Below are 25880 nucleotides of genomic sequence, written 5' to 3'. Positions count from 1 at the left end.
ACTTTCTGGCTCACTGCTCCTAGGTTCTCAACCTGTCTGCTAGTTCTGTGCGAGGGTACAGGTCTGCCATCTGTACCACAATCAAACAGCTAGGTGGTCCCACCTTTAAAGTGGATTTCCTGCTCAGAGAGGTGGCTAGGGGCGCCTCTCTGAAGGAAGCTAGAAACCCCAGAAGAGTGCCCCTCTGGGACTTGTTCCTGGTGCTGGATTTCATTTGAAAACAGTCCTTCGAGCCATTGGGGACTATTCCTTTTGACGTACTCACCCTCAAGACCACTTCCCTTCTGTGGCTGGCCACAGGCCGTCGTAGAGGCGAGATTCATGGTCTTAGTGGAATGCCACAAGATCTGGTCTTCCACAGAGATGGTTCCATCACTCTTCCTTTCCTTCCAGAGTTTCTGGCTAAGAACCAAGACCCTGAGGTCCCTTCCCCCTCTCTGAGGGTCAGACCTTTGTCTGATATTCTTGCCCAAGATGATAAGGATAGGCATCTCTGCCCTGTCCGGTGTCTCAAATACTATTGGGATAGGTCTCGCCATAGGCGTTCTTCTCAGAGGCGTCTTCTCATCTCCATCAATGAGAATTACAAGAAAGACATCGCTGCAGGCACCATTTCCCGCTGGGTTTCCCAAGTCATTCGTAGAGCCTACTCATGCACACAGGGATATCAGCTGTCTTAATCCCAGAGCACACGAAGTGCGGGCCATAGCTACTTTGGCTGCTTTCCAGCACTCAGTGCCACTGCAGCATGTCTTGGAGGCAGCCTTCGGGCGGTCTGAAAGTCCCTTCATCAACTTCTACCACAGGGATTTCCACATGACCAGGGCTGATGGTTCCAAGGGGATTTCCTTTGTCGCGGCTAACACTGCCGTCTAGGTTACAAGGGCTCCCCATACGAACCAGTAGGTGTTGCCCTCCTCCATTTGCTTTAAATTCTGTATCAGTTTGACATGGTACAGTATATGACACCAAAAGGAGGAGTTTGTATTATACTCCATGTTTGGTGATACATATACTTACCATGTCAAACTCGAATGCCTGCCCGTCCATCCCCACGTCTCTGCCATGGTTCTCATGGGGCATTTTCTTTGATGGCCACGGAATGATTCAGCGTTTATAGCTTTTAGAGGTGTTTGATTGGCTGAGAGCGGACTAGGCAAGACGCGCAAAATTTGGCCAAGCAGAGCAAACCGATAGGCCTAGTTTGCATCAGGTTAACATTGTAAGTATATGTATCACCAAACATGGAGTATAATACAAACTCCTCCTGTTACCTTTACAAGACCTCCCCATGCAAGCCAGTAGGCATTGCCCTCATGCTTTTGCTTTGAATTCTGCATCAGTTTGACTGGTACAGTATATGACGCTAAATGAGGAGTTTCTATCATACTTCCTGTTTGGTTAAATGTACATTCCATGTCAAAGTAGAATGCCTGCCCATCCGTTCCCAAGGTTCTTGTCATGGTTTCATGGGGTTTTCTTTGTTGGCCATTGGAATAAATTCGTGTTTCTGGTTGGGAATTGTGTTTGATTGACTTGCAGATGGCGGAATTAGTGAGGTGTCTTATTACTGAGTTAGCCATGAATTTTGGCTAAACATAGCAGACCAGTAGGTCTAGTTTGTATCAGTTTGACATGGTAAGTTTTTTTTAAACCAAACAAGGAGTATTTATACAAATTCCTCACTTTAGAGGATAGTAGACATGATTAAGACCTTTGGAGTCATCTTTACGATGATATGGTAAGCAGGGTGAAAGGTCAGAAGTAAAGATCACTATCTGGCAAAATAAAAAAGCTTCATTAACTATATCTTACATTCATTATGATTGTTGTTGTCATAATTAAACTTGGTATTGTGACTGGTCATGGGTATAACATGATCCAAAAGAAAATCAAGATTTGAGGTCAAGGCCGAAGTCACAGCATGGCACATGATACTGACAGAAAAAGTCTACATGCAAGAGAGAGAGGTTTTGTTTACAATCTTCATCAAATCTTATACAGAAATTGGACATGGTGAGAAAAAACCTTGTTTGAAGAGTCCAGATCAGTACATGGTGGATTGGAAAAATATAAAAGCACCTTTGACCTTTGGTTTTTCATCCAGTATTTGTTGAACATGGTACAGTTGTTAGTTTTGGCCAGAACATATATTCTTTGAGAATTCAAGAGTCAAGGTCACATAATTGTGTGTTAGTATTTCTTTTTGCCAGATGATCAACTTTCCTTTTTTTTTTCTTTTTTTTCATGATTCCTTTGTTGGATTAAGTGGATATCACACATTAGTCTTGAAGGCCTTCACCCTCTTGTTAAAAAATCATTTTATCGCACAGTTGATCTGAAGATTAGATATCCTGTAGCTTAATGGGATTGATGATCAGACTTTAATTCTGAAAACTGTATACACATATTACTTCACCAATACTTTACTGTCAATCTTTGTTGCTTGTCAGGAAAGCCAAATTGACAAAAAAAAAATGTACTCTGTGAAAATGGAATGAGTAAAAAAATACTGATATATACCATCAGAAGTACTGGCATGTTGACTTAGGGACTGGTACCTCTGCAGATATTACAGATGATTCAGAGTAGACAGCTTGTGAGAAGTACTGGAGCAGATTCTGGTTTAGATCGCTTAATTTTTCGCTCTCTTTTTTCTGATTAAATGGCAAAATGAACTTATGTTTAACTTTTATTTATTTCCCCCAAATGAAATCGATTCCATCTACATTACCTTTTTACTTTCATTTTTTGTTTTTTTTGTGTGTTTTTTTTGTTTTGTTTTAGCTGGCAAAAGAGTAGATGGCTAGTGAGAATTATCGAAACAGCATTGTCAAGAAGTTTGATTCTTGCTCTCTCCCGAATTGATAAGTGCGTATATTTTGATTGATTAACTCATTCTACCCAACAGCTACATGCCTGCTACAGCTCCACTGGACCAGCACTACATGAAACCACTGCAGAAAAAAAACTGGGTGGTTCACTAAAACAGTGAAAATAGATGGAGATTTGTTGATTTCATAGGCCAAACAAAGTTCCGTATTCATGCTTCCAGAATCCATAAATGGTTCAGTTTAGAATGCCAACTGTACCAAGCAAGAATGAATGAAACTAGAATAGTGTGTTGGTACAAGTATTCTCGTACCTGTTCCAGAGGGAAAGTAATGCATGGTACGAGTTAACTTGTACATGGAGTAAAATGAGTTAACAGCCATCATTATTTATCTTGTACAAAATGCATTTGCTTTGAAACAAAATTTTCTATTTTGAACAGTACTTTTAAGTAATTCAGTCTCAGATTTTAAATCTGCTTTCTCACCAGCTCACTGGAGAAAAGAACTGCATGGATTAAGGGCGATTCAAATCATCAGGGCTGGCAGAGAGCGAAAACAACCACTGCTTCAATACCACCAAGTAAAGTCTGTCCCAGGAGTAACAGACAGAGCTGTGGTCTGGCCCAGCGAAACTGAAAAAAAGCAGAAAAAACAAAGTGACCATTTTCCACTGGTTCTGACACATTTGCATTTGGAATCTGACTTTACTCCAGAAGGCCCAGTTTTGGCAAGAGTTCATTAGCAACGTCAAGCACAATCACATCTCAGCAAAATAAGCAGATGCCAGTCTTTTGGGGGAGGGTCAAGAGAAGTTGGTATCAAATCAGATTAAAACCTTTCTGCTATCAGTCAAGAAATAATGGGATGTGATCAGTACAACAGTTCAGGTATTGATATTTCCAAGGACAAAAGTATATACAGTTGAGATGTTTGAAGCCCTCCTTCAGATTTACATATTTTCTCTTCTTCAACCCCCAGTCTTTCTCTTACCTCTTTACTCCATCCCTCTTTGGGTAAAGTCATCACTTTGTTTAAAAGAAAGATTGCAATGGCATGCAGGATATTGGAACTGGTATTTGTTATGACCGTTATCTTTTTTTTTTTTTTTCATATTGCTGTGATGTGCTGTATTCCGTGGTATTGTTTGCAGTTGTGCTGTGAATGCTGTACTTGTCTTGCTGTTTTGTGCTGTGGTGGCTGTGGTTCTATACTAGGCCTCTTTGACCTGCTTGATGATTTTATCCAATACACCTGGTACTGTTATAAAAAGTTAATTATTGAGCCAGAATAAAAGAATGTCTACACTGAACAAGAATGAAAAATGAAATCTTGGACAAAATACATGTATGTTGATTTCATTTCTCAGAACTAGCGAGGAGACCCAGGCTTCAGCTCCCATTGGCACCTAGTGAATCAAGGGCAGAAATTTTTCTGGTCTCCCGTATCAACTTATGTGTAGACCAGCAAGTACATGATCATTATTTTGAAAACAAAAGAATCAAAAGATGAGCTTTAGATAGCAAATACATAATATCAGAGTTCAGCGGGTTGTGAAATTTTTAAATGAAAATAATCAACATACACCATTTAAAAAACCAGATGCAGGGGGAAAAAATAAGGGAGAAAAGACCATTTATTGTTGACTCATGGTGTAAGGTGTGTCTGTGTAATCACCTGTGTAATAACCCAGTCTCTGTTGTTGGTATCTGTGTCCATGGCATACTTTTACATTGTTAATTTCTTATTTTCTGCAAGTGGTACAGAAACCAAAGTTTTTAGAATGGTAGGTTTCAGTACAACTCTTCCAGTCATCCCCTTATGATGATGTGGTAAACAGGGTGAAAGGTCAGTGGTCAAGATCATCACTTGGCAAAATAGAAAAAAGTTTGCAGGTGCAGTAGAGTTTGTCATGTCCAGTTTTCATCATACTTTGTAAAGTAAGTGTCCATAATTAAAAGGTCAGGGTTAGAACATGATATATCAGTAGAAAAAGCTTGTTGGTTTTCAAGACAGATGAAGTCTTGGATCAAATCTTCATCAGACTTTGAACATTTATTTTAATGATGAGAACAAATTCTTTAAAGAGGCAAGGTCGAGGTCAGATTCAAGGTCATAGCTTGGCAAGAATGTAGAAGTATGATGGTGCTTAGCTTTTCCGTCCATTGTTAATAAAAATGAGTACTCTTTGGTTATGGCCAGAACATACACACTTTAGAAAGTCAAGATAAGTGATCAAAGCTGCAGTTCACAACAGTGTGTCATTGAAAATGTCATGAAAGACTGTGGTAAGATAAATGCTCTGCAATGCCCTGCTTTCTATTTCATATTCCTGAATAGTATTGAAGACATTGCCTTGTTTTGTCTGCCATACCAATTGGTATCTTATGACTAATACCTGCTGCTGTTGCCCAGCAGTAAACATGGTTAGGTGATGACACAAGAGTTTATGATTAAACCATTACATGGCTAAGCATTTTGGGGATACATTTTATCAGGCTACAACGTACAGTTTAGTGTGCTTTTGCACAAAGGGAAACATAACTAAATTGCAGCCCAATGAGTGTTGAAAAGAAATGTTAATTAAAAAAATTAAAACATAAAGAAAAGGTTTCAGTAAGTTGTTTGTGTTAGATAGTCCCAAAAATGGAAGGTGATGCAGCCCATAACAGCTTTCAGTGTCAGCTTATATACAACATACTGAATGAAGCCAGTGTTTATTCTGTCAGTTATTTGAGAAAAATATTTTCATTTTAGATCTTTGTTAATGTCAGATTAATAGGGTTACTGTTCATTTTAAATCTAGTCTTCAGTAAAAGTACTGCACTAGCAGATTTTTAGTGTCTGTACTATGATAGCAAAGTTTTTTTCCTATATTTTTTTTTCATAGTCTGCTTTTTACCCCTCTTCATAGAGTGCTTTATTTAAATTGAATGTACATGTAGTACATTAGTACCGACTGTAGATTGCATAGTTGTGTGGATATGCATCTGCTCCTCCCATTTCACTGTCCTCATATCTTTGCAGGTCACTTGATATTTCATCTTACGAAAAAAAGCAGTACCAGAAACAATAGGAAACGCCTTGAATGATAACAGTTATACAGTACTTGAAGCAGTATCCAGAACAAATCATTGTAGAGTGGTGAAAAGGAACAAAATTGTTCATGAAGAAAACATGACTGTCATTAAATGCTGTTCTCCATATTTTTATTTGTTCTGTTTTGGCACCATAATGACCCGCAGCTTTTAAAGATGGAAACAAAGACCTTAAAACTTCAAAAATTTGATTTACAATTTCTGATTCATTGCCTCAATTGTTATCATGACTTAAACTGTTTTGTATTCTTTGGTCATGTCTGCCAATAACCACTTAGCTCTTGTCCTTCATTCCTGTTATTTTAAAGCAGAAAAAAAGTGTGAACCTCATGTTCAGCTCAAATATACATTATGAGTCTTTTATTTCTTTATACAGACTATGCTGATATTTTAACTCTTTCAATCCTTGAGAGTTCACAGCCTTGGCAGGCTTCCATGCTTTATTGATGTGGAAAATACACAGAAAATGTACTGTTTCCCCTCCATATTATGCGTAGACACAGCCAGAAATGCTGTGGAAGTGAGTTCCCTTTCCGTATGTAGGAACATGAAAACTGTTTTAATGAGATGAATTTTGATGCCAGAGCAACACACCCCATTAAATACTGATTTCTGCATGACAAAACTTTACCTGCAGAATCGATACTGGTTAGTTAAAGTCTTGAGCTTTTGGTCTTATGTTGAGTCTTTATTGGAGCATCATGATAGTAGCTCTTTCTCGAATCCAGCAGGCCTGCTGTCACATGATAAGAATGTTGCTCAGATGAATGTTGCTCAGTACATTGGTGAGGAGATCATATTCAACTTTTCTGTTGGGGATGAGCAGAAAGCTCTATATTATTCCATATGGTTCCATGATCAGAAAATCCTATATGTTTATGCTGGATATTCTGGTTTTTATGACCAGTATCTTATGTTTTCCCAGGAGATTTTGTGCCAGTATCTATCTCCGAAGTGTCCCCGATATTTGTTAAAAAGGACCTCTTTATGTCCAAATGTTCTTTCATTGTTTTACCAAGTCTTCAAATTGCATTTTCTTCATCATCAGTTTACATTATAAAGAAAGTGCATTTCAATTCCTCAAAGGTTTTATCTTTTGGGTCAACAAACTAGGATCTCAGTGTTTCATATGTTTAGCAGTGGATTTGTACCTTGAATTTCCTGGAAGTTTTAATCAGTCTTTTTTTTAATTACCTTTCACATAAGGTATTGGTTGCATGTTTTTTTGTTTTGTTTTGTTTGGGTTTTTTGTTTGTTTTTTGTTGTTGTTGTTGTTTATTTGTTTTTGTTTGGGGGTTGTTGTGTTTTTTTGTGTGTTTTTTTGTTTTTTGTTTTTTTGTTTGTTTGTTTTTTACCAGGGTCTTGTGTCAGCGTTGGGAGAGAGAGATCCATTTAAAACCTATTCACAAAAGAAATGCGATTTTTTCTGACATGCTCGTAATAACAAAACAATATTTGATAATGACCAGCCGCCGTGGGGAAGTGGTTAGCATCGCGGACTGACGGCTGGGAGGACGTGGGTTCGAATCCCAGCAGAGGTGGGTTTTTCGGCCCGTGGCCGGCTCCTACCCAGAGTTGAGTGTGCTGTGGGCTTAAATGGGGAGACTGGGACCACACAGTCGAGTGTCATCCACTTCAAGGATGCGTCTTTGGGTGTGTTGCTCTAATTACCTGACCAACACTGCAAGTGTCTGCATCTCTCAGGCCTGGTTAACGCCGGGATATCATTATGACAGGAAGCGTAGAGTACAGCCTTGTCACGCAGTTCCAAACCAAAATGGACCTCCATAGCAACATCGTCATCATCATTGTCATCCTCCTCCTCCTTCATCGTCATCAATATAAAAAAAATATAGTCTCAAAGTCTGTGGCCTTTCATGCCCTGCTCTCATGGTGACCTCAGTTTCGATACCCTTCCACTTCCGTGCTTGGGGTGAGTCCTGTCAGTGTCGGCAGATTCATGGGTGGCTGTTGTTTGAGGGACGTGGTGGCGGTCTCCACTCTGGGAGGGACGCTCACTCAGTCTGGCTCCGCGACTAAGCCATTATTGTCGTTAGTAGGGGGCTTAGTAGGTGGTGTCCTAAGTACGTTAAAACAGAACAGGCACCACTGAACACCACCGAAGTGACTCAGCAGCAGTGCAGGGTCTCCTCTGGTGTGTGGCCTCCTGGCGACCTAACATCGATGGTTCCCTGTGGACTGCCAACGCTGGAACTGCGACGGACGAACCCGGGTGTGGCCATGTATGGGGGAATCTAAATGAGCGGCGTGGGAGTAATGCCACTGAAACGGTGCAGATGATGGGGCAGCAAAAAAAAAAAAAAAAATTGATAATGACCAAAAATGTAAACCTGGTACTTCAGCAAGACAATAAGGCCTGTCTTTCCATCAGTAAGCATAAAACTGGGTCAGTCACTTGTTTACTGCGGCAAGCTGAACTCATAACAGCAAGAACACATTATTGCTGAAAAAAAAGTGCAAAATGAATTGAAAGGAATTGGCAGGTGTGCAGTGCTTATTACATTTTGTTTGACAAACCCCATCAGTCAAAACCACTTTGCAAACTTTCAGTGGTCAAATACAGCAGCGTGAAAGGGCTGTTGGTAGACTGCAGGCTGGGAAGGTTCCAGAGAATGTTGCAGACCATTTTGGAGTTCATGTCTCGACTATCTATCATCTACAGGAGCATTTTAGGACCACAGGAACAACTGATGATCATCCATGAAACAGCCGACCCGAGTGAGCACAGACAGACAAGACCGCCTCCTTTATCACCATCATCTGCAGAATCGGTGTGAAACAGCTGAGCAAACTGCTAGAAACACTGTTGGTAATCAAGGGAGACCTATCAGTGGAGAAACAGTGCACCATAGGCTGGCCTAGTGTGGCCTGCACAACTGACGTCCCACCACAAGACCCATTCTTTCCAGATGTCACAAGGTGGCCAGATTGCAGTTTGCAGTGGAGAAACATTCTGTTTACAGATGAAAATTCGCTTTTGTATTGACAGTCCTAAGGGATGAATTTGATTTTATCGGTGAATGCCAGTCATCCATTCTGAGATCTTCTTCAGCAACAGGTCAACCAGATTCGCGCAAGGCCAGCAACAGTGGCTCAGCTGCAGGGCAGTCTTCAAGCAGTAAAAAATTCGGTGTGCTGGATGCCTTGCAGGGTTCAGGCTGTTATTGTAGCCAACTGCCAAGAAACTTTTGTTGGTGACTGTCCCTTCTGAAAGTCTACCTGTGTACCACTATGTGACAATGGATTTGAATGTTATTGTGATTTAATGACAAAAGAAATGAAAGCGTTTAAACCGATTGAATTAAACGAAAACGAAAAATCGCATTTCTTCTGTTGATGAGTATATTTGTTAGGACAAGACTTGTATGTTGTAGTAGTTATTAACGTGGCGATAGCCTTGAGATGGCCTTAGTGGTCGGCGAGGCTCTAAGCACCATCATTTCATTTCATTTCACTTGTATGTTTTATTTCCTTTTCCTTCTTTTCATTTGTGGTATTGTTGATAGTAATGAGCTTCTGACCACTGTTCATGCTCAAGATAATCATTTGAATAAAAATTCAAGAATTGGCTTACATTGGGTTTTTTTTTTTATTCACAGTCAGTTTGGTCAGACCATCACCCAAAACACTTGACATTTTTTCTGTTGTCAAATTCTTTCTTGGCTTTGATGGAAGATACTGGAGATCCCATCACTTCTCTGTCATGTTGATAGAAGGATCCATCCAAGATAGTGTAGGTGTCAGAACTTTTTTTTTCTTGTATGATTGTAAAGAGTTTAGTGACATGAGACCAGTTTCTGAGCTAGATTGATTTCAAACTTGGATATATTGTAAGGCCAAAGATTCAGTGTTTTGGATTTGATATTCTGAAAACAACTTAAAAGAAGTCCATCATATGTGCAAGATAATAAGAATCTGCCTTTGCAGCTAACAGATGGTCAAGGTTGTTGCCACAGTTTCTCATAGACTTTACCATGAATTAAGAAGTTTCTTTTCTTTTCTTTACTGTCTTATGTGTCAAGAATGATAATTTCTCCTGTGTCAGTTGGTAATCATCTCAGTATTGTATTTTAACTTTTGTACAGTCTTTTTCTTTCAAAGCAAGTGTTTCTTTTGGTATTATTTTAACTGCTTTTTATCTTAACCACTTCACTTCTTACAGTGTCATACGTTGCTTTTCTTGAATTAAATCAGTGATTACTTTTTATTTTATTTTATTGCATTAAAAATCTCAGTAAAATCTGTTTTGAAATAATGGCAAAGTTCAATCTCTTTTCAAAGACTTCCCTTTGCAGCAAAGGCTGCTTGGAAGGTTCAAAAGTTAGATCAAACTTTTTTCAGTTCTGTGTTTCTTTTTTTTTTTCAGTCACTAGAATATTCTAAGTTGATTTTTTGGTTTTCAAAGACATTTTTGTGTATGAGTTCAGTTACTCAATGAGGCATCACAGCATTCAGACAAATCCATAATATGCTACACTACATCTGCAAAGCAGATGCATGACCAGCAATGTAACCCAACATGTTAGTCAGGTCTTGGAAGGAAAAAAGGGGGATACATAAACAAATAAGTGGATAAGTCATCAACATAATGAATGAATAAATTAGAATAAATGAATAAATAAATCTAAAAAGAAAAAGAAAATAAGTAAGCAAATAGATAAAGAAATAAAATGAAATGTAGAGGGGAAAATAAGAATAATTATGACAATGATAATGAATAAATAAATAAACAAATTGATAAGCAAATAAATGTAAACACACAGACCCCGACACCCCCACACCCCTCTCCCCTCTCCCACACACACACATTCCCCATCACCGACGTTACGCCCCCTGTCCCCTGCACTCCTTTCCACCTCCCAAACACACATACATGCACACACATTGCCATATATCACAGATTCCACAGCATCACCCCCACACCTTCAACACACACATACATTCCTACACATTGCAGCTTCCACAACTCACACATGCACGCGCACACACACACACACACACACACACACACACACACACACACACACATGCACTCGAACATGCACAGAGCTCTCCTTAGACACACACACACACACACACACACACACACACACACACACACACACATATAGAATGCTACTGATTTGCCACAAGAGGGTGGGAAGAGATCTCTGATGCTCAACCTCCTGTAGTTGGGAAAGCCCATAGAGACTGTTCTGTTTTGAAGAAAATTACAAGATGTTGGTTTGGAAATGATGCCAATAGTTGTTTGATTTACAAAGGATCATGCTCATGCTATACTTATGGCCACTCTCTCTCTCTCTCTCTCTCTCTCTCTCTCTCTCTCTGTGTGTGTGTGTGTGTGTGTGTGTGTTTTCCCAGATGCAGGCCGCTCATTGTTGCATTTCCAGCAAGTCTATCAACTCACTCATTTCCCTTAACACCTGCATGTCTGGGACGGTATGACCATGTAAGCTTTTGAATAAAAAAAAAATGTTGCGCATTGTCTCATGCCAATCTGGGCTCCCCGTTCCACTTACAAATATTTGTATGAGGTTCATTGAATCGGTCAAAATAATTTCCAGGCATATGAATAGATGATAGCCGCTAGAGAGCATGTGTCACAGCTTCAGCTTCCATAGTCAGGCTGGAGGTTGTGACTTTGTATGTGGCTTTCTCCTCCCAAATTGTTTTTCCCTTTTGCTTTTGTGTTCTAGCTTCAGTATGATTGCTACCAGTTGCAAATGGATCAGTTTTTCTTTGATTAATACTTTCTCATTGTTTATTTTCTTTATACTGAAGCCATAGATTATTTTTTATCTTGAAGTTTTCATCCCACAATGTGTGTAAAATGTTGGAAGCTGTCAGTCCTTTGATTTGAGCTGTCCATTTTAGACTGTCACCTCAGATTCATCAGACATTTAGTCTGTGGCTTATCCACCAAGGAAGTTTCCAAGCAATGGGTACAGATCTCCTGATTGTTTTTGATGCATCAGTTGCATTTTGTTGCAATAATGTGACAGTTACTACCACAAGTGAAGGGCCTTTCAGAAAGACTGATAAAAAAAAACTTTCAGAAATTATCTTCACTAATAGAAAATCAAGAGAAGACCAACTGTCATGGTGAAGTGGTTACTGTTACAGACTAGCAACTGGGAGAGAGGACTTGCCCCATCACAGGCATGTCAGCTCCTACTCAGAATTAAGTGTGCTACAGGCTCAAATGGGAAGACTGAGACTCCATGGTTGAGTGACCCTACAGTTGATAGGTCCTTTGGAGTGTTGCTCAAATTTCCTGACTAGTACCACAGGTATCCATCTGTTATGTCCAGATGATGACTGAATGCATTTACATATAGCATCATTGTCATCAGTTCATTATTAGCAGTAGAAAAATTGTCCCTAGTTATATGGCTTGCCATGTCCTGCTGTCTTTGTTACCTCGGTTTCAATTTATTTTATTTTCAACTCCATGCTTGTAATTGGTTCCTGTTAAAGTCCTTGTTGTCAGCAAATTAAAGGGAAGCTGCCATTGGTCAGATGCTGTAGCAGTCTCCATTCCAGACACACGCTCACTCACTCTGTCTCTCTGATTAAGAAAATATTGTTGTCAGTCGAAAGCTTCGCAGGTGGTGTTGTGCATGTGACTCAGCAGCAGTGCAGAGTCTGCTCAGGTATAGTGTTTTGGTGATTCAGCATTGATAGTTCAGTGCAGACTGCTGGCATCAGGACTGCAGCAGACAAGCATTGGTTTGGCTGCACCAGGGAGACTTGATGAGCAGCTTTGGAGTTGAGTCACTTAAATGGTACTAAAGATGGGGCAGCAAAAAATGTGAAATTGGAATTTGAGAAGTCTTGGAGATCAGAGTAGCCTTTCCTGAAACAGTTGATACAGTGCTGCCATCATCAGTTAAGCAACACTCCCTTAATGTGACACAAGGCCTGCATCACCTACCATTCATCTACCTCATTTCACATGAAGAACAGTTTGCATGACCTTTTATGTGTACCAATTTATATAATAAAGCAGCAATGAGCAAATAAATAAGGCAGACAAAGTTGAAATATGCATAGAACAGCACATTTGAGGTTGTGAATTAATTGATTTCACAAATGAAAACGAAACTTGTGATTACAAGGGATGAAATTCAGAGGGGAAAAATTATTCTAAGGAAAGATTGGAGTGGAATATGTGTACCAGCCTTTTATAAAAGAGATCTTTAAAGACTGAAGAATTTTTATAAAAGAGATCTTTAAAGACTGAAGAATTTTTATAAAAGAGATCTTTAAAGACTGAAGAATTTTCTTCTCTTGTGTGTTGTGTCAGTTCCTTGTTGAACAATTTTCATTTGCTTATGGAACTTCGGAGATGGTCTGCCTGACTTCATGTTGTGTTCTATTCTCTCTCTGGCCTCTCTGACGTATTACTTCCGCTGTTCATGTTCCGTCTATGCTTAGTAATCCCCAGTATCTGCAACAAACGGCCATTGCTCATTTACATATAACCAACCATTATCTTCAGGTCCTCAGACTTTTTTTCTTCAGCACACAAGTTTTCATTAGGAGATACTTTTAAAAATAATAATTTTCAGTTTCTTTAATTTCTGTATTTATCCTTTTTTTTCTTTTTTTTAAAAAAAAAACCTCATTGATTTGGTATATCATTTATGCTTTATCAGTTTGGTTTATTTGTTGTCTTTGTTTACAAAGCATCATCATCCTAACAGGCTTTTTTCTTTTCTCTCTCCTTCTCTGCTTGCGTGCGTGTGCCTCATCAGGATTTTGAGGTAAAGAAACAGAGTGGCGTCCATTAACTGTACGTTTGACTGCCCTGCCAGCCTTTGCTGATGGGCAGTGTAGCTTTGAGCTAAGTTATAGACCAGTTGTCTAATCTGTGGTAACACTGCCCGGCAGTAGCGGCCATCTCTCAAGTTCTTTGGTTTTGTTGTCTTTTTCCTTGATTTTTTTTTCTTCTTTTGCTGATGTGACTCCTCAGTTTTCCTGTTTCTGTTGTCTATTTTCTGTTCAACATCAGTCTCTTTTCAATTGTAGAATAAGACCAAACTGTATTGTTCAGTTATGCCAGGATTATTTTCTGGTACTGTTGTGTGTTTGTGGTGTTCCCTTATTTCTTTGTAGCTCAGATGACTTTGACTATCCTTTGACTCTCTGTGCTTTTGATGTTTAGATGCTTGTTGTGCTTCTAAGTGTCAGTGATGAGTGCCAACATATGTATGTATTCCTGTTCCACTGTGTGTGTGTGTGTGTGTGTGTGTGTGTGTGTGTGTGTTTGTTTGGTTTGTTGCTGTTTGGTTGGTGGGTGGGTGTCTTATGTGTGCACGTGGTGTGTATGTGTGCTTGTGTGTGTGTGTTTGTGTATGTGTGTGTGTGTGTGTGCGTGCGTGCGCGTTTGTGTGTGTGTGTGTGTGTGTGTATACATTTGCATATGAAAGTATGAAATATATGGAATGCTTCCCATGTGTCCAACTATGCGATGAGTGCCTATGGTTGAACTTGGTAGAGTAGATTGTATTGATGTTGTTTTATCTCTTGTTTGTGACTTTTTTCTTTCTTTTCTTTTTTGAAAGTAAGATTTTGTTGTTTTTATTTACATAATTATTAATGATCTGCCCATTCAAATATATTAACTATTTGAAATTTATGCATTTCAGGTTGTAGTTTTAGGTTTTGTACCCTTATTTTATACATATAGAAGTTGCATTTCAATCACATGGTTTCTGTATTTGTTTGTATTATTCCATGCATACTTATCTTGCCTCTTCTTCTCCCCTTTCCCAATTTTAAGCTGTAATGAAATTGCAGTGGTTGATAAATATATGAAGTGAAACAATACTCATACTGTATAAGTAAAAACAATAAGTAGTACACCTTTTTTTAAGTTTGAAAGTATGTTTTAATCTGATTTGACTTAGAACGTTTAGTTTGTTGCTCTTATAGATGATCTGTCTTGTTTAACTGCTTTTACTTCAATTACTTGTATGTTTCTTTATGTTGATTTTTTTTCTTTTTGTGTCATTGCCATTTCCACTTATGAGTGGATGCCACATTTTATTATTTATGTTAGAGTTATGTTTTTCTCCACATTTTCGTTTCAGTCATTTATTGAGCTAAGTCGTATCAGGAAATGTTTCACACTGAAGGGAGGAATATTTGTGCTAGAAGAATTTGGTAAGAGCTACCATGATTTTATCTATTTTTTACTACCTTACCTCTCCATATTTCTTCCTCTGGTGGTCCTGTATTGCTTTATGTATATTTTCCATATTGTTTCATGGCTTTTGTTTGGTTGCCTCTTTGTGGGTTTTTTTTTGTTGTTTTCCATTTCCTTTTGCATGCATGGTTGTGACTGTGACAATCTAGTTGCTGTTAGTTTTGACCACCCTGCCACCTTGACCTTGTTGGGCAGTGATTGAATGTTTCATGTATATTAATGATATTGCTATTTTGGAAAATTAATTCTTACCATGCCTGTATATCTCATCATACTGTGTTGAAAGTGGATGATAGAGATAGAGGTTCCATGTTTAAAGTGATTTTTATTTCACGTGTGATTTTCAGGATTGCCTGTTAAATTAATTATACACTATCGATGAATTGATTTATGAGTAAAGAAAACAAAAAGAAATAATAGTTCTAAGTGCAATGAAATAATATGGACAAATATTTATTGGTAACAGAATGAGATCACTGCCTAACATTCTTGTAACCTTTGCAATGTAACGGTATTGTGAAATGTTCCTTGTTTTGTCTGGTGAGATGGCCATCGCATATAAGAGGGTACAACATTATCAGTTTGATGCATTATTTATATAGCAATAATACTTACATTTCTTAACACCATGTTACAACATGAACAAGAGTGCAGCTGGCTTTTGAGGTACTGAATATGGTTTGTGCCATTGTATGCCATTTGTATGTTAACTGCGGTCCTGTTTTTATTTGGTCTTGATTTCTCTGAGCAAAGTTTGAATGCTAGATTTGTGTTTGTTTTGTAATCAAACAATGTGTTATTGAAGGCTTGTGGCTTGATATTGTTCTGCAATCTCTTCAGTAAAAATAAATAAATAAATAAACATTAATTTTTAAAAAGCAGCATGTTAACCCACAGCCTCAAACTGGTTTGGAAACATTGTTCTTTAAATTGTTTATCAAGTAAATTCTTGAAGCACTTAAGTGTCCAAGAATATACTTATGTAAGTGAACTGTGAAACAGATTCATTTCTCAGGTTTATATTCCTTGCAGTTGGGTTCAGGGAGGTTGGATTTATTCTGATTGAAGCTGGGGTAAAAATTAATTTTGATTGAAGCAGGAGTAAAACCTGTCAAAAGTTGTCATCTGTGACTGTGCTTGGCACACAATGAGCATTTTTCCAAGTTACTTGATTTGACTTGTGCATCGTTAGTTGGAGAATAGGAGAGGGTAAAAGAGTCGAACCCAATGAGGGGATGTGGGATGCTAGGTCAGTGTGTCTGAAGAGCAGGACAAGAGTTAAAAATTTTGAATAACTGGCTATGTCAACACTGGAACATGATCAGCAGCTTGGGTAATGAGCTTGAGCACATTTCTTCATCTGCCCCGTGTGTTGTCATATGTGGAGTTGAGTGGCAGTGAACAGCTCTCATTATCAATATTATTCTTGAGAAGTGGAACTGTAACATCAGGGGAGCTGTACTGGGTGGTATTTCAAGAGTGCAAATAGAAACTACATTTATTTCACTCTTTTGTTGCCATAGGCCACTTTAGTGGATCATACATTTCACTGCCAAAGCAACTTCAGTCAACATCCAGGACTGTGATATGTTAAACAGACTGTTTTTCACATTGTCATAAGCTTGACAGCTGCAGCCAACTTTCCTGTGCAATAGGGATTGACTAACCTTCCCCCTATGACTGAGTTTGAAGTGAACAAGTTTACTGTATTGTTTTGACATGAACTTAATCATGTGACTGCGAGTGCTGAGTATTAGTCATGTGACTTACAGTGCTGAGTCATCATCGTGTGACTGAGAGTGCTGAGTCTAAAATATTTGGTGCTGGGGAATGTTTTCCACACAGAAACTTAGTGGCAAAAGTGTTCATCTGATTGAGATTATGGTCACCTTGGTTAAAGAAAATGAGAAAAGAAAGAAAAAAAAGGAATGTCTTGCTAGTGTTACTGACCTGCGAATTGTATCGAAAAGATCTCCAGTGATGAAATAGAGACAGCATTTTATTTTGTATCTTAAGCCATTTGCAGCTGCCAGACTATTTGAGAGGGAGGGAAGTGGGGTCAGTATTTGGCAGTTGTTTTTTCTTAAAAGTTTCTATAAATTATGATCATTTGGTGTCAGAATTTGGCAGTTGTTTATTTCCTTACCAACTTCTGGAACTTATTGTTGGGTCGGGTTGAGCATGATATCTGATGCATGCAATAAATTGGATTAGGTACTAAAATCTAAATATTATCAAATTGTCTGAGGCATTGTGGAAAAAACAAACAAACAGCACATTGGTCGATTTTCTTGTGTATCAGACAAGCCAAAAGATCACTCTGGAAAGCACAGTAGCAGTACATATCTATTAGGCAGAAAATTAATTTAAATGCACAAGTATTTTGTGTGCCACACACACACACACACACACACATACACACACACACACACACACACACACACACACACACACACACACACACACACACACACACACACACACACACACACACACACACACACACACACACCCCAATGCTCACAAATTACACACAGATTTAGAGGCATGCATGTTTTCTGTCTCTATAATTTGTATTTCACATTTGCTCTCCATGGACCCCATACCCTCCCCACCCCTTCCCAATAGACATTACAAAGAAATATAATGTATAATGTATTATATATATATATATATATATATGCATGAATGTCATTTTGAATATTTGTAAAAGGAAATAGGTTCTAACCTTATAACATTCCATTTCATGTTTGATTTATCTGGCTGAAACATTTTTTGCCATCCCATGAACACCTCCATGTCATTGTCATCATCACACTGTTCATAATTTATGTTTTTTAATTCTTTTTTTTTTTTTTTTTTTTTTTTTTTTTTTTTTTTTTTAGATATTGTGTCGTCTTATGCATGCTGCATCTTTTGATTTTTTTTCTTGTTACTTTTCTTTTCTTTAACAAAGACTTCCTTGCTTGTCTGGTGTGGTGTTTGTCTTTGTGTGTCTTCTAATTTTGTTATTTTAGAAATGATTATAGCAAAATAGCTGAACATTATTGTCTTATGGAACTCAGCTATAACATGATTATTATGATAGTCCAGTGTGTGGTTGCCTGTATTAAAAGGACCTTTCAACAATTGTCCATAAACAAATTGAGCGGATAACTTTGTCAGTCTCTCTCATTTAACAGTCTAAATATTTTCCATAAAATAACAATAATAATACTGCATATTTATATAGCACTGAATCTTGTGCAGAGACAAATCAAAGCGCTTTCACACCAGTCATTCTCACACATGCATAACTCTAAATGAAAAACTTGAGGCTATTTCTGAAAAAATGTGGGTTTTAAAGCCAGACTTGATAGAGCTCAGTGAGGATGACGAAACGGAAGAGGAAGTTCATTCCAAATGAAAGGTCCAAAAACAGAGAAAGAATGGTGGCCGACAGTGGAGTGTTTTAATCTGGGCATGCACAGAGTGGATCTGAAGCCAGTCGTAGAGAGCGAGATGGGGTGTAGAGGTGAAGGCAGCCACAGAGATGGGAAGGAGCAGATTTGTGAATACATTTATAATATAGAGTGCTGATCTTGTACTTTATTCTTTGTGAGACAGGGAGGCAATGGAGATGAGGCAAAAGAGAAGTGATGTGCTCATATCTTTTCTTTCTGAGGGCCACTCGGGCAGCAGAGTTTTCTAAACGCTGAAGAGACTGAATGGATGAAGCAGGCAAACCAGTCAGTAGAGAGTTACAGTAGTCAAGACAAGAGAGAATGAGAGAAACAACAAGCCTAGATGTTGTGTCAGTGGACAGATATTTCTGTATGGAACTGATGTGCGGTAATTGACAGTAGCAGGATTGACAGGTCTGACTGATAATTTTTTGCATGGACAGTGTGTTGTCTAGGACAACGCTGAGGTTCATGACTGAGCTGGAAAGAGGGATGGATGTACTGCCTCCTTCTTCTTCTTCTTCTTCTGCATTTGTGGGCTGCAACTCCCATGTTCACTCGCATGTACAGGAGTGGGCTTTAACGTGTATGACCGTTTTTACCCCGCCATGTAGGCAACCATACTCCGTTTTCGGGGGTGATGTACTGCCAAGTTTGATTGTTTCAGTTGTGATGGAAGAAAATTTTTGTTTAGTTCTGATGATGATTGCTTTGGCTTTTTTCTGCATTCAATTGTGATTTATTTAGAGTCATCCAGTTTTGAATGTCCAGGAAGCAGTCAGATGTTTCTTGCAAGAGTAGGGACATTTTCAGGGGTATCACTTTTCTGAAGTTGAGTGTCATCAGCATAAGAATGATGACTGACATTGTGCCGGTTGATAATTTCAGCAAGAGGAGCAGTGTACAGTGTGAAGAGCACAGGGCCTAAAACAGATCCCCATGGGAGTGTTCGACTTCAGCGGGTTTAGACTGACAATTATCAACTATGACAGACTGGAATTGGTCAGTGAGATATGATTTGAACCAACTGAGAGCAGTGCCATTGATACCAAATGTAAAATGAAGTTCTACATTAATTTTGTATGCTTCATAAACAGGTTTGAAGGTTACATATTTTTTAACAGGAAACTAAAATAACATTTTTCAAATTTTGAGTTTGTTAAGGTCTTCTCTATATATTCTGTTTGAACTCTCTCTCTCTCTCTCTCTCTCTCTCTCTCTCTCTCTCTCTCTCTTCCTCAGTCACTCACTCTCTCTTTGTATCTTCCCAGCTGTGAAGGCCTGCTTTCAAAATTGTACTCAAAATAGTGCTGCAGCATGCTGAATACAAAGACAAAAACCTTAAAGTTCTTTAAGATGAACTGACACATTCTCTGTTCTTTTCACATAATACATCCACCAGCATGATATTACTTCTAAAAATGCTTGCAGCTGGAACGCAGAAGTTTCCGTCTGTTTTGTCTGTCATATTTTCTCTAAGGCATAGATGGAAGATGGCAAAATGGTTAAGATGTTTAACTGCCAATATAGTGTCCATGATGGTCTGGGTTAAAATCCTGGTCTTGTTGTTTCTCCTAAGTTTGGCAGGAAAATCAAAACTGAGTATCTAGTCATTCAGATAAGATGATAAATTAAGGTCCAGCCAGTCGTTGTAGGTAGGTGGTTAGTATCGTGGACTGATGATTGGGAGGATGCAGGTACTGTTCCAAGCCAGCTCCAACCCAGAGTTATTGCAGATGTGGTGTAGCATATATGGATTTGTCTGAGTGCTTTGATGCCTCCTTGAGAAACTGAAACTGAAAAATAGATATGCTTTTGTGCTCTGAAAACTGAAGTTTGAAACAAGTTTCCTGTTATTTCATCTTGAAATTTTATATTGTTAGTAAGTTGACAGGGAACAGGCAGAAAGTGATGATTCCTTGGTTTGATCATAAATCTTTCATGTGAGTGGTTTCCCTGCTGTTGTTGATAGTGCTTGATTACGAAGACAGAGTCATCAACAGAAGCATCCATGGTGATGATGATGATAGCTTAACTCATGCCTAGTGCCTCTGCTGCTTTTGGTATCTGTAACTCATGTCCAGTGCCTCCGCTGTTTCAGTGTAGTTCTAGTCACATGCATCCTGGGATAGAGCACAGTTGGGTTTGTTTTGAAGTGTTGTCTTCCAAGTAAAGTATTTTAAGGTTAAGTTAATCTATGGGTGATTTATCATACATTTTCACATAAGTTTTACTGAAAAATGCTTATTGGTCTAAGACTTTGTTTTAAATGTTCAGGAAAGTCTGTACAGCCATGATTTTACTATGTTTATTGTAGTGTATAGTTCTCAAGTCTGTTATTGGCAGACTGCTGTACATAAACATCAACAACAACAAAAATTGAAATCTTCTTCTTCCAAGTAATACCCAACATCAGTATGCTGCTGAAAACTGTCTTTTTCTGAGAGGATTCTTATTCTGCATTTGTGGGCTGGAACTCCCACGTTCACTCATATGTACATGCGTGGGCTTTTACATGTATGACCGTTTTTACCCCACCATGTAGGAAGCCATTCTCCGCTTTCAGGGGTGTGCATGCTGGGTATGTTCTTGTTTCCATATCCCACCGAACGCTGACATGGATAACAGGATCTTTAATGTGTGTATTTGATCTTTTGCTTGCATATATACACATGAAGGGGGTTCAGGTGCTAGCAGGTCTGCACATATGTTGACCTGGGAGATCGGAAAAATCTCCACCCTTTACCCACCAGGCACCATCACCGAGATTCGAACCCAGGACCCTCAGATTGAAAGTCCAATGCTTTAACCATTCGGTTGTTGCACCCGCCGTGAGAGGATGATGTAGGGTGCAATTTAACTGGGCTGCCGAGGGATATGCTGTTAGTTAAGAGGGGAGGTGGGGTGCAGTCCAGTGGTGTGTTTGCGTCTCCAGCTAGGCTAGTCCAGCTGCCATAGAAGTCCCCAGGAATACTCCCGACCAGCACAGCCATAGCCTTCTATGACACTGCTTACCAGTGAATTGGGGGGGGGGGGGGGGGGGGGGTGTAGAGGAGACTGGCTTGATGGGAAATGGGGTGAGGGCAGTTTAAGAAACTGAAAGGTTTGGTGGGGGATGAGGGGGCAGTTTGGGGGTGGTTGAAATTTAATTTGTTGAGCCACAGGCAGGAGCCTGCTGTTTGATGGTCTTGGTACACAGACTGAGTTTATGGAGAGTACATTGTGGAATTTGTAAAACATCTCCAGTAGAGTTTTTTTTTACATCTGTCTTTAGGAGGTGCCAGTTGAGCAAGCTGAGGATGGAGTTGATGCAGGACGACTGTCAATGTTGGTTGGTGACCCATCTTGTTTCTTGGTGCTGGACCTTTTCCATGGCCTGGATGTCAGTGGCTGTGTAGGGGTCCCACACAGAGGCTGCATACTCTAGGATAGGTCAAACAAGGATTTTGTGCATAGTTTGTCTTCTTCTTTCCTATCTTGAGGTTGCGCTGTAGGAAGTATTGAGTCTTGTTGGCTTTGTTGGTTGTAGAATTGATGTGGGATCCGCAATGTAGGTTGTCTTGGATGTTCACACCAAGGTATTTTATGGTGTTGACGATTTCCAGTGTGTGGCCGTGAAGTTGGTAGCCTGGATACAGTCTTTCTTCTCTTCTTCTCATTAGACTGACACTCAAGCTGGAGCATTTTTGTGGGTGGAAGTGCATGGCCCACTGTTTCTCCCAGATGGTAAGGGAGACAAGGTCTTTTTGGAGTATGTGCTGGTCAGCTTCCATCTCGGTTACTTTGTTGCACATGGTTTCATCTGAAAATAGTCTGGCCTTAGATTTGATGGAATCTGGGAGGTCATTGATGTCAAAGGAAGAGACTAAGGCCAAGGACCAAACCCTCGGGAACACCTGAGTTGACTGGGATGTATTCTGAGGTGACTCTGTCCACCACAACTGCATGTTGACTGTCCTCAAGGAAGTTCTTGATCCATGCATTGAGATGACCTCTAATTCTGTAGCACTGTAATTTGTGAACAAGCAGTGCATGGCTGACCATGTCAAAGGCCTTGGAGATGGACAAATGTGTCCACTTGGTTCCATCTTTCTAGCTCAATTTTCTTTTGTCACCAAGCAGCTGTGTCTCACAAGATAGTACTCTTCAAAAGCCGATCTGTTCTGGGCATTGGATGCCGTTGCTCTCAAAGTACATCATGATGTAGCTGGTGATTTGCTCCATCATTTGCAGGTTACACAAGTAAGGGAGATTGTACTCCTCAAAAGCCATGCTGTTCTGGGCATAGGATGCTGTTGTTCTTGAAATACATCATGATGTGGCTTGGTGATTTGCTCCATCATTTCCAGGCTACACAGGTAAGGGAGATTGGACGATATTTTTCTACCTTGTAGCGTTCACCTTTCGTGATGTAAACCTGCTTCCAGTCATGTGGCAGTGTTCCATTGCTGCAGGAACTATGTACGAGCAGAGTGAAGGCAGAGGCAGTCTCCTCAGCAACTGTCTTCAGGAGCATATTTGTGATGCCATCAGCTCCACGGGCTTTGTTGGGGTTGAGACTGAGAAGCAGCTTTTTTTTTTACACCTTCCTTAGTGATGTTGATGTCACTGCATATGGGACTACTAGTAGAGAAGGTCAGATGGTGGGGACATCACAAGTTAAAATCATCAGCTGTGAAGTCCTGCTTGCAGCTGAAGACAGACTGGAACAATTCCTTCAGGTCAATGATGAGCCTTCCTCCGTCTTGAGTGCAGCGACACCAGGACCTTCAGCCCTTCTTGTTTTAATAATGCTCCAGAACTTCCTTTTTGGTGTGGTTTGGTCTGGAGTGTTTGTGATGAGGTCTTCTGTGTATCTCTGGTACAGACGATGCGTGCATTTTGAACAAGCCCATTGAGAATCTTGAACTTCTTGCGTATCTCTTCGTCACCAGACATCTTCCACCGCTTGTGGAGACCATTTCTCCTCTGGATCAGCTTAATTGCCACACAATCAATCTATGGACATCTTTGTTTACTGTTTTTTGGTTTGTGTGGGACATGCTCAGCTAGGGCGTATTCTAGACTGGCATAGTTCTGACTAGATTTCTTCAGTGCTGCTGTCCTCAGTGAAAGTGAACATTGAGTGGTTGTAGAGATGTTGGGCTGCCTCTTTCAAGAGCCCCTTACTTGTAGACTGGGATTGGTCTCTGTTGCTGACGTTTCTTTTGGGGGGTTGGTCTGAAGTTCCTTGTATGTTGCATAATGGCCTGGAGAGTGTCTCAGCGCACAGATCCAGGTTTGGGGTTTTTGTCAGGAACAAGTTGAGGAAACTTTTGCCTCTTGTGGATTCCTGCACCATTTTTACCCAACCCAGGTCATTTATGTCATCCATGAACTTGTGGTGGATGCTTGTGCTCCTTTCTTCTGGAATTTTGACGGCCAGTGCCATCCAGGCAGATTGAAGTCTCCATCTACCACAGTGATAGAATTGTTGGAAAGTGAGGCACGATGAGCTAGTTCACTGAAGTCGTTCAAGCTGTCTGCATTTCCTGTGTGTGGGTGGTAGAAGGAGCAAACCAGTTGAGTGCAGCATCCCTGCAGCTTGATCTTCTCCCACAGTATTTGCACTTTATGGACTGTTATGGGACTTCTGAGGAGGTAAGTTTTTCAGAGACAGCAATAAATACTCTTCCTACAGTGTAGCTTTCTCAGTCTCTTCAAAATATGGTATACCCTGCAGGGTTTGAACTTTCATATTGTGGGGTGAGCCATTATTCAGAACTATGGATGACATCTGGTCTGGTAGTCTGGACAAGGTTTACGAGTTCTGCTGTTTTGCCAACAATAGACTGACAGTTGAGTGAGATTATTTGGAGCGGGTATCTTGGGTGTTTGTCTTGTTTGCTAATCTGCATTGTGGTGGATGTGTGGAGAGGATTACAGGCACTGTCAAGGTTTAGGTTCAGGTACTGACCTGATAGACTGGTCTGGTTGGAGCTTAGTCTGTGCAGGTCAAAGGCTATCGAGCTGTAGTTGGCATTGGCACTGTAATGTCACTGTCACTGAGGGTGTCATATTCTCTGATGCTGATGTTCTGGCATTCAAGGTGGAACCACTGTCTGCATGTTTCACAAGCAACACCCTGCGTGTCTGAAGTGACGACGGATTGCAGGTACCACACAGAAAGTGTTCTGTATCATCTGCTAATATGCGAAGTTCAGGCGGGGCAGCTGATGTTGCAGCCTGCCTACTTGAGGTATGACTCGACATGAGGACACACAGCAGAACAATGCAGAGCGCTGCTAGATGTCATAAGTAACAGGATATCAAATGCATAGGATCAGTTGTGTCAAATAATCAGGGAAGCATTTTGTTTTGAAAATAGTTACTCATGTTGTCACAGGCACCGCCATGTTTAAGTTCTTGAGTTCGGACAGTGGGCAAATGAACATGATATATTTTTGGAAAAAGAGAAAAAAATAACAGAAAATTTACTTTACCTTAGCTGCTGGAGTGGGTAAGGGAGACTTTGGGATGTTTCGAAGGGAACTGAATTCGTAATAATCAAACAAAAGAAGAAAAAATCGACAGAGCCCTCAGCAGTGCCCATCACCTTTGGCGCATGTCTTGCGTCATTATTGTGAAAAGTTTTAATTTGATAGAATGAAAGATACTATTCCATTCCATTCTTCATTTGTTTCCGGAAGAAGGGGAGATTGAAAATCTAGATGCAGGCATTAATCCTTAGATCTGTTCAGTCTCTCTCCAGATCCTCAGCTGTTTGTGTTGCTTTGTGAAGGAAGGTTGTGTTTGTTGTGAAGCTGGTGTCATGATTGAGATATTGATCCATGGAAGTTGTTTTTATGTGGGCTGGCAGTTTAGCAGGACAGAAGTAAGGCTTGAGAGAACAGTGAAGATATCATGGCTAAGTATTTAGTTCACCAGTTGTGGCTGAAGATACAGATCTTGGGCCTTTTTTGCACCATATCAGTCTTTTTCATGGTCAGAACATTTTCACTAGGGTTTCTTTATGGTGATTGGCTGTGGAGAGTAAAAGTATGACATAGTATCTGTGGTTTTGGTTGTTCTTTTTTTTGTAACCCTTCTTGTGCCATTCTTATATTTTGCTAAGTGACAACTTTTTGCCAAGGGATGTTTTAGCCATGTAGGGTAATAGTTTGTTGCTTTTTTTTTTTTAATGATTGTAGCATGCAAGCTACTAAAAGAAAGAATGTGAACACACAATCCAATCATGACAGTTACACATGAGTTGAATGATTTGTGAAAGGAATAT

The 25880-nt window shown here is 39.7% G+C and overlaps 1 protein-coding gene across 1 annotated transcript in view; it reads left to right on the top strand.

Moving 5' to 3' along the window:
- LOC143286832 (MAP kinase-activating death domain protein-like) overlaps positions 1 to 25880 on the top strand; it is a 296616-nt gene that overhangs the window by 215672 nt on the left and 55064 nt on the right. Inside the window, exon 31 of the mRNA XM_076594655.1 lies at positions 15046 to 15118. Within this exon, the coding sequence (XP_076450770.1) occupies positions 15046 to 15118 (73 nt within the window). The remainder of the gene's footprint in view (positions 1 to 15045; positions 15119 to 25880) is intronic.

The sequence above is a fragment of the Babylonia areolata genome, chromosome 10 (genome assembly GCF_041734735.1).
Source record: "Babylonia areolata isolate BAREFJ2019XMU chromosome 10, ASM4173473v1, whole genome shotgun sequence".
In the NCBI taxonomy this organism is placed as follows: Eukaryota; Metazoa; Mollusca; class Gastropoda; order Neogastropoda; family Buccinidae; genus Babylonia; species Babylonia areolata.
This window is presented reverse-complemented; position numbering and strand designations above follow the sequence as displayed.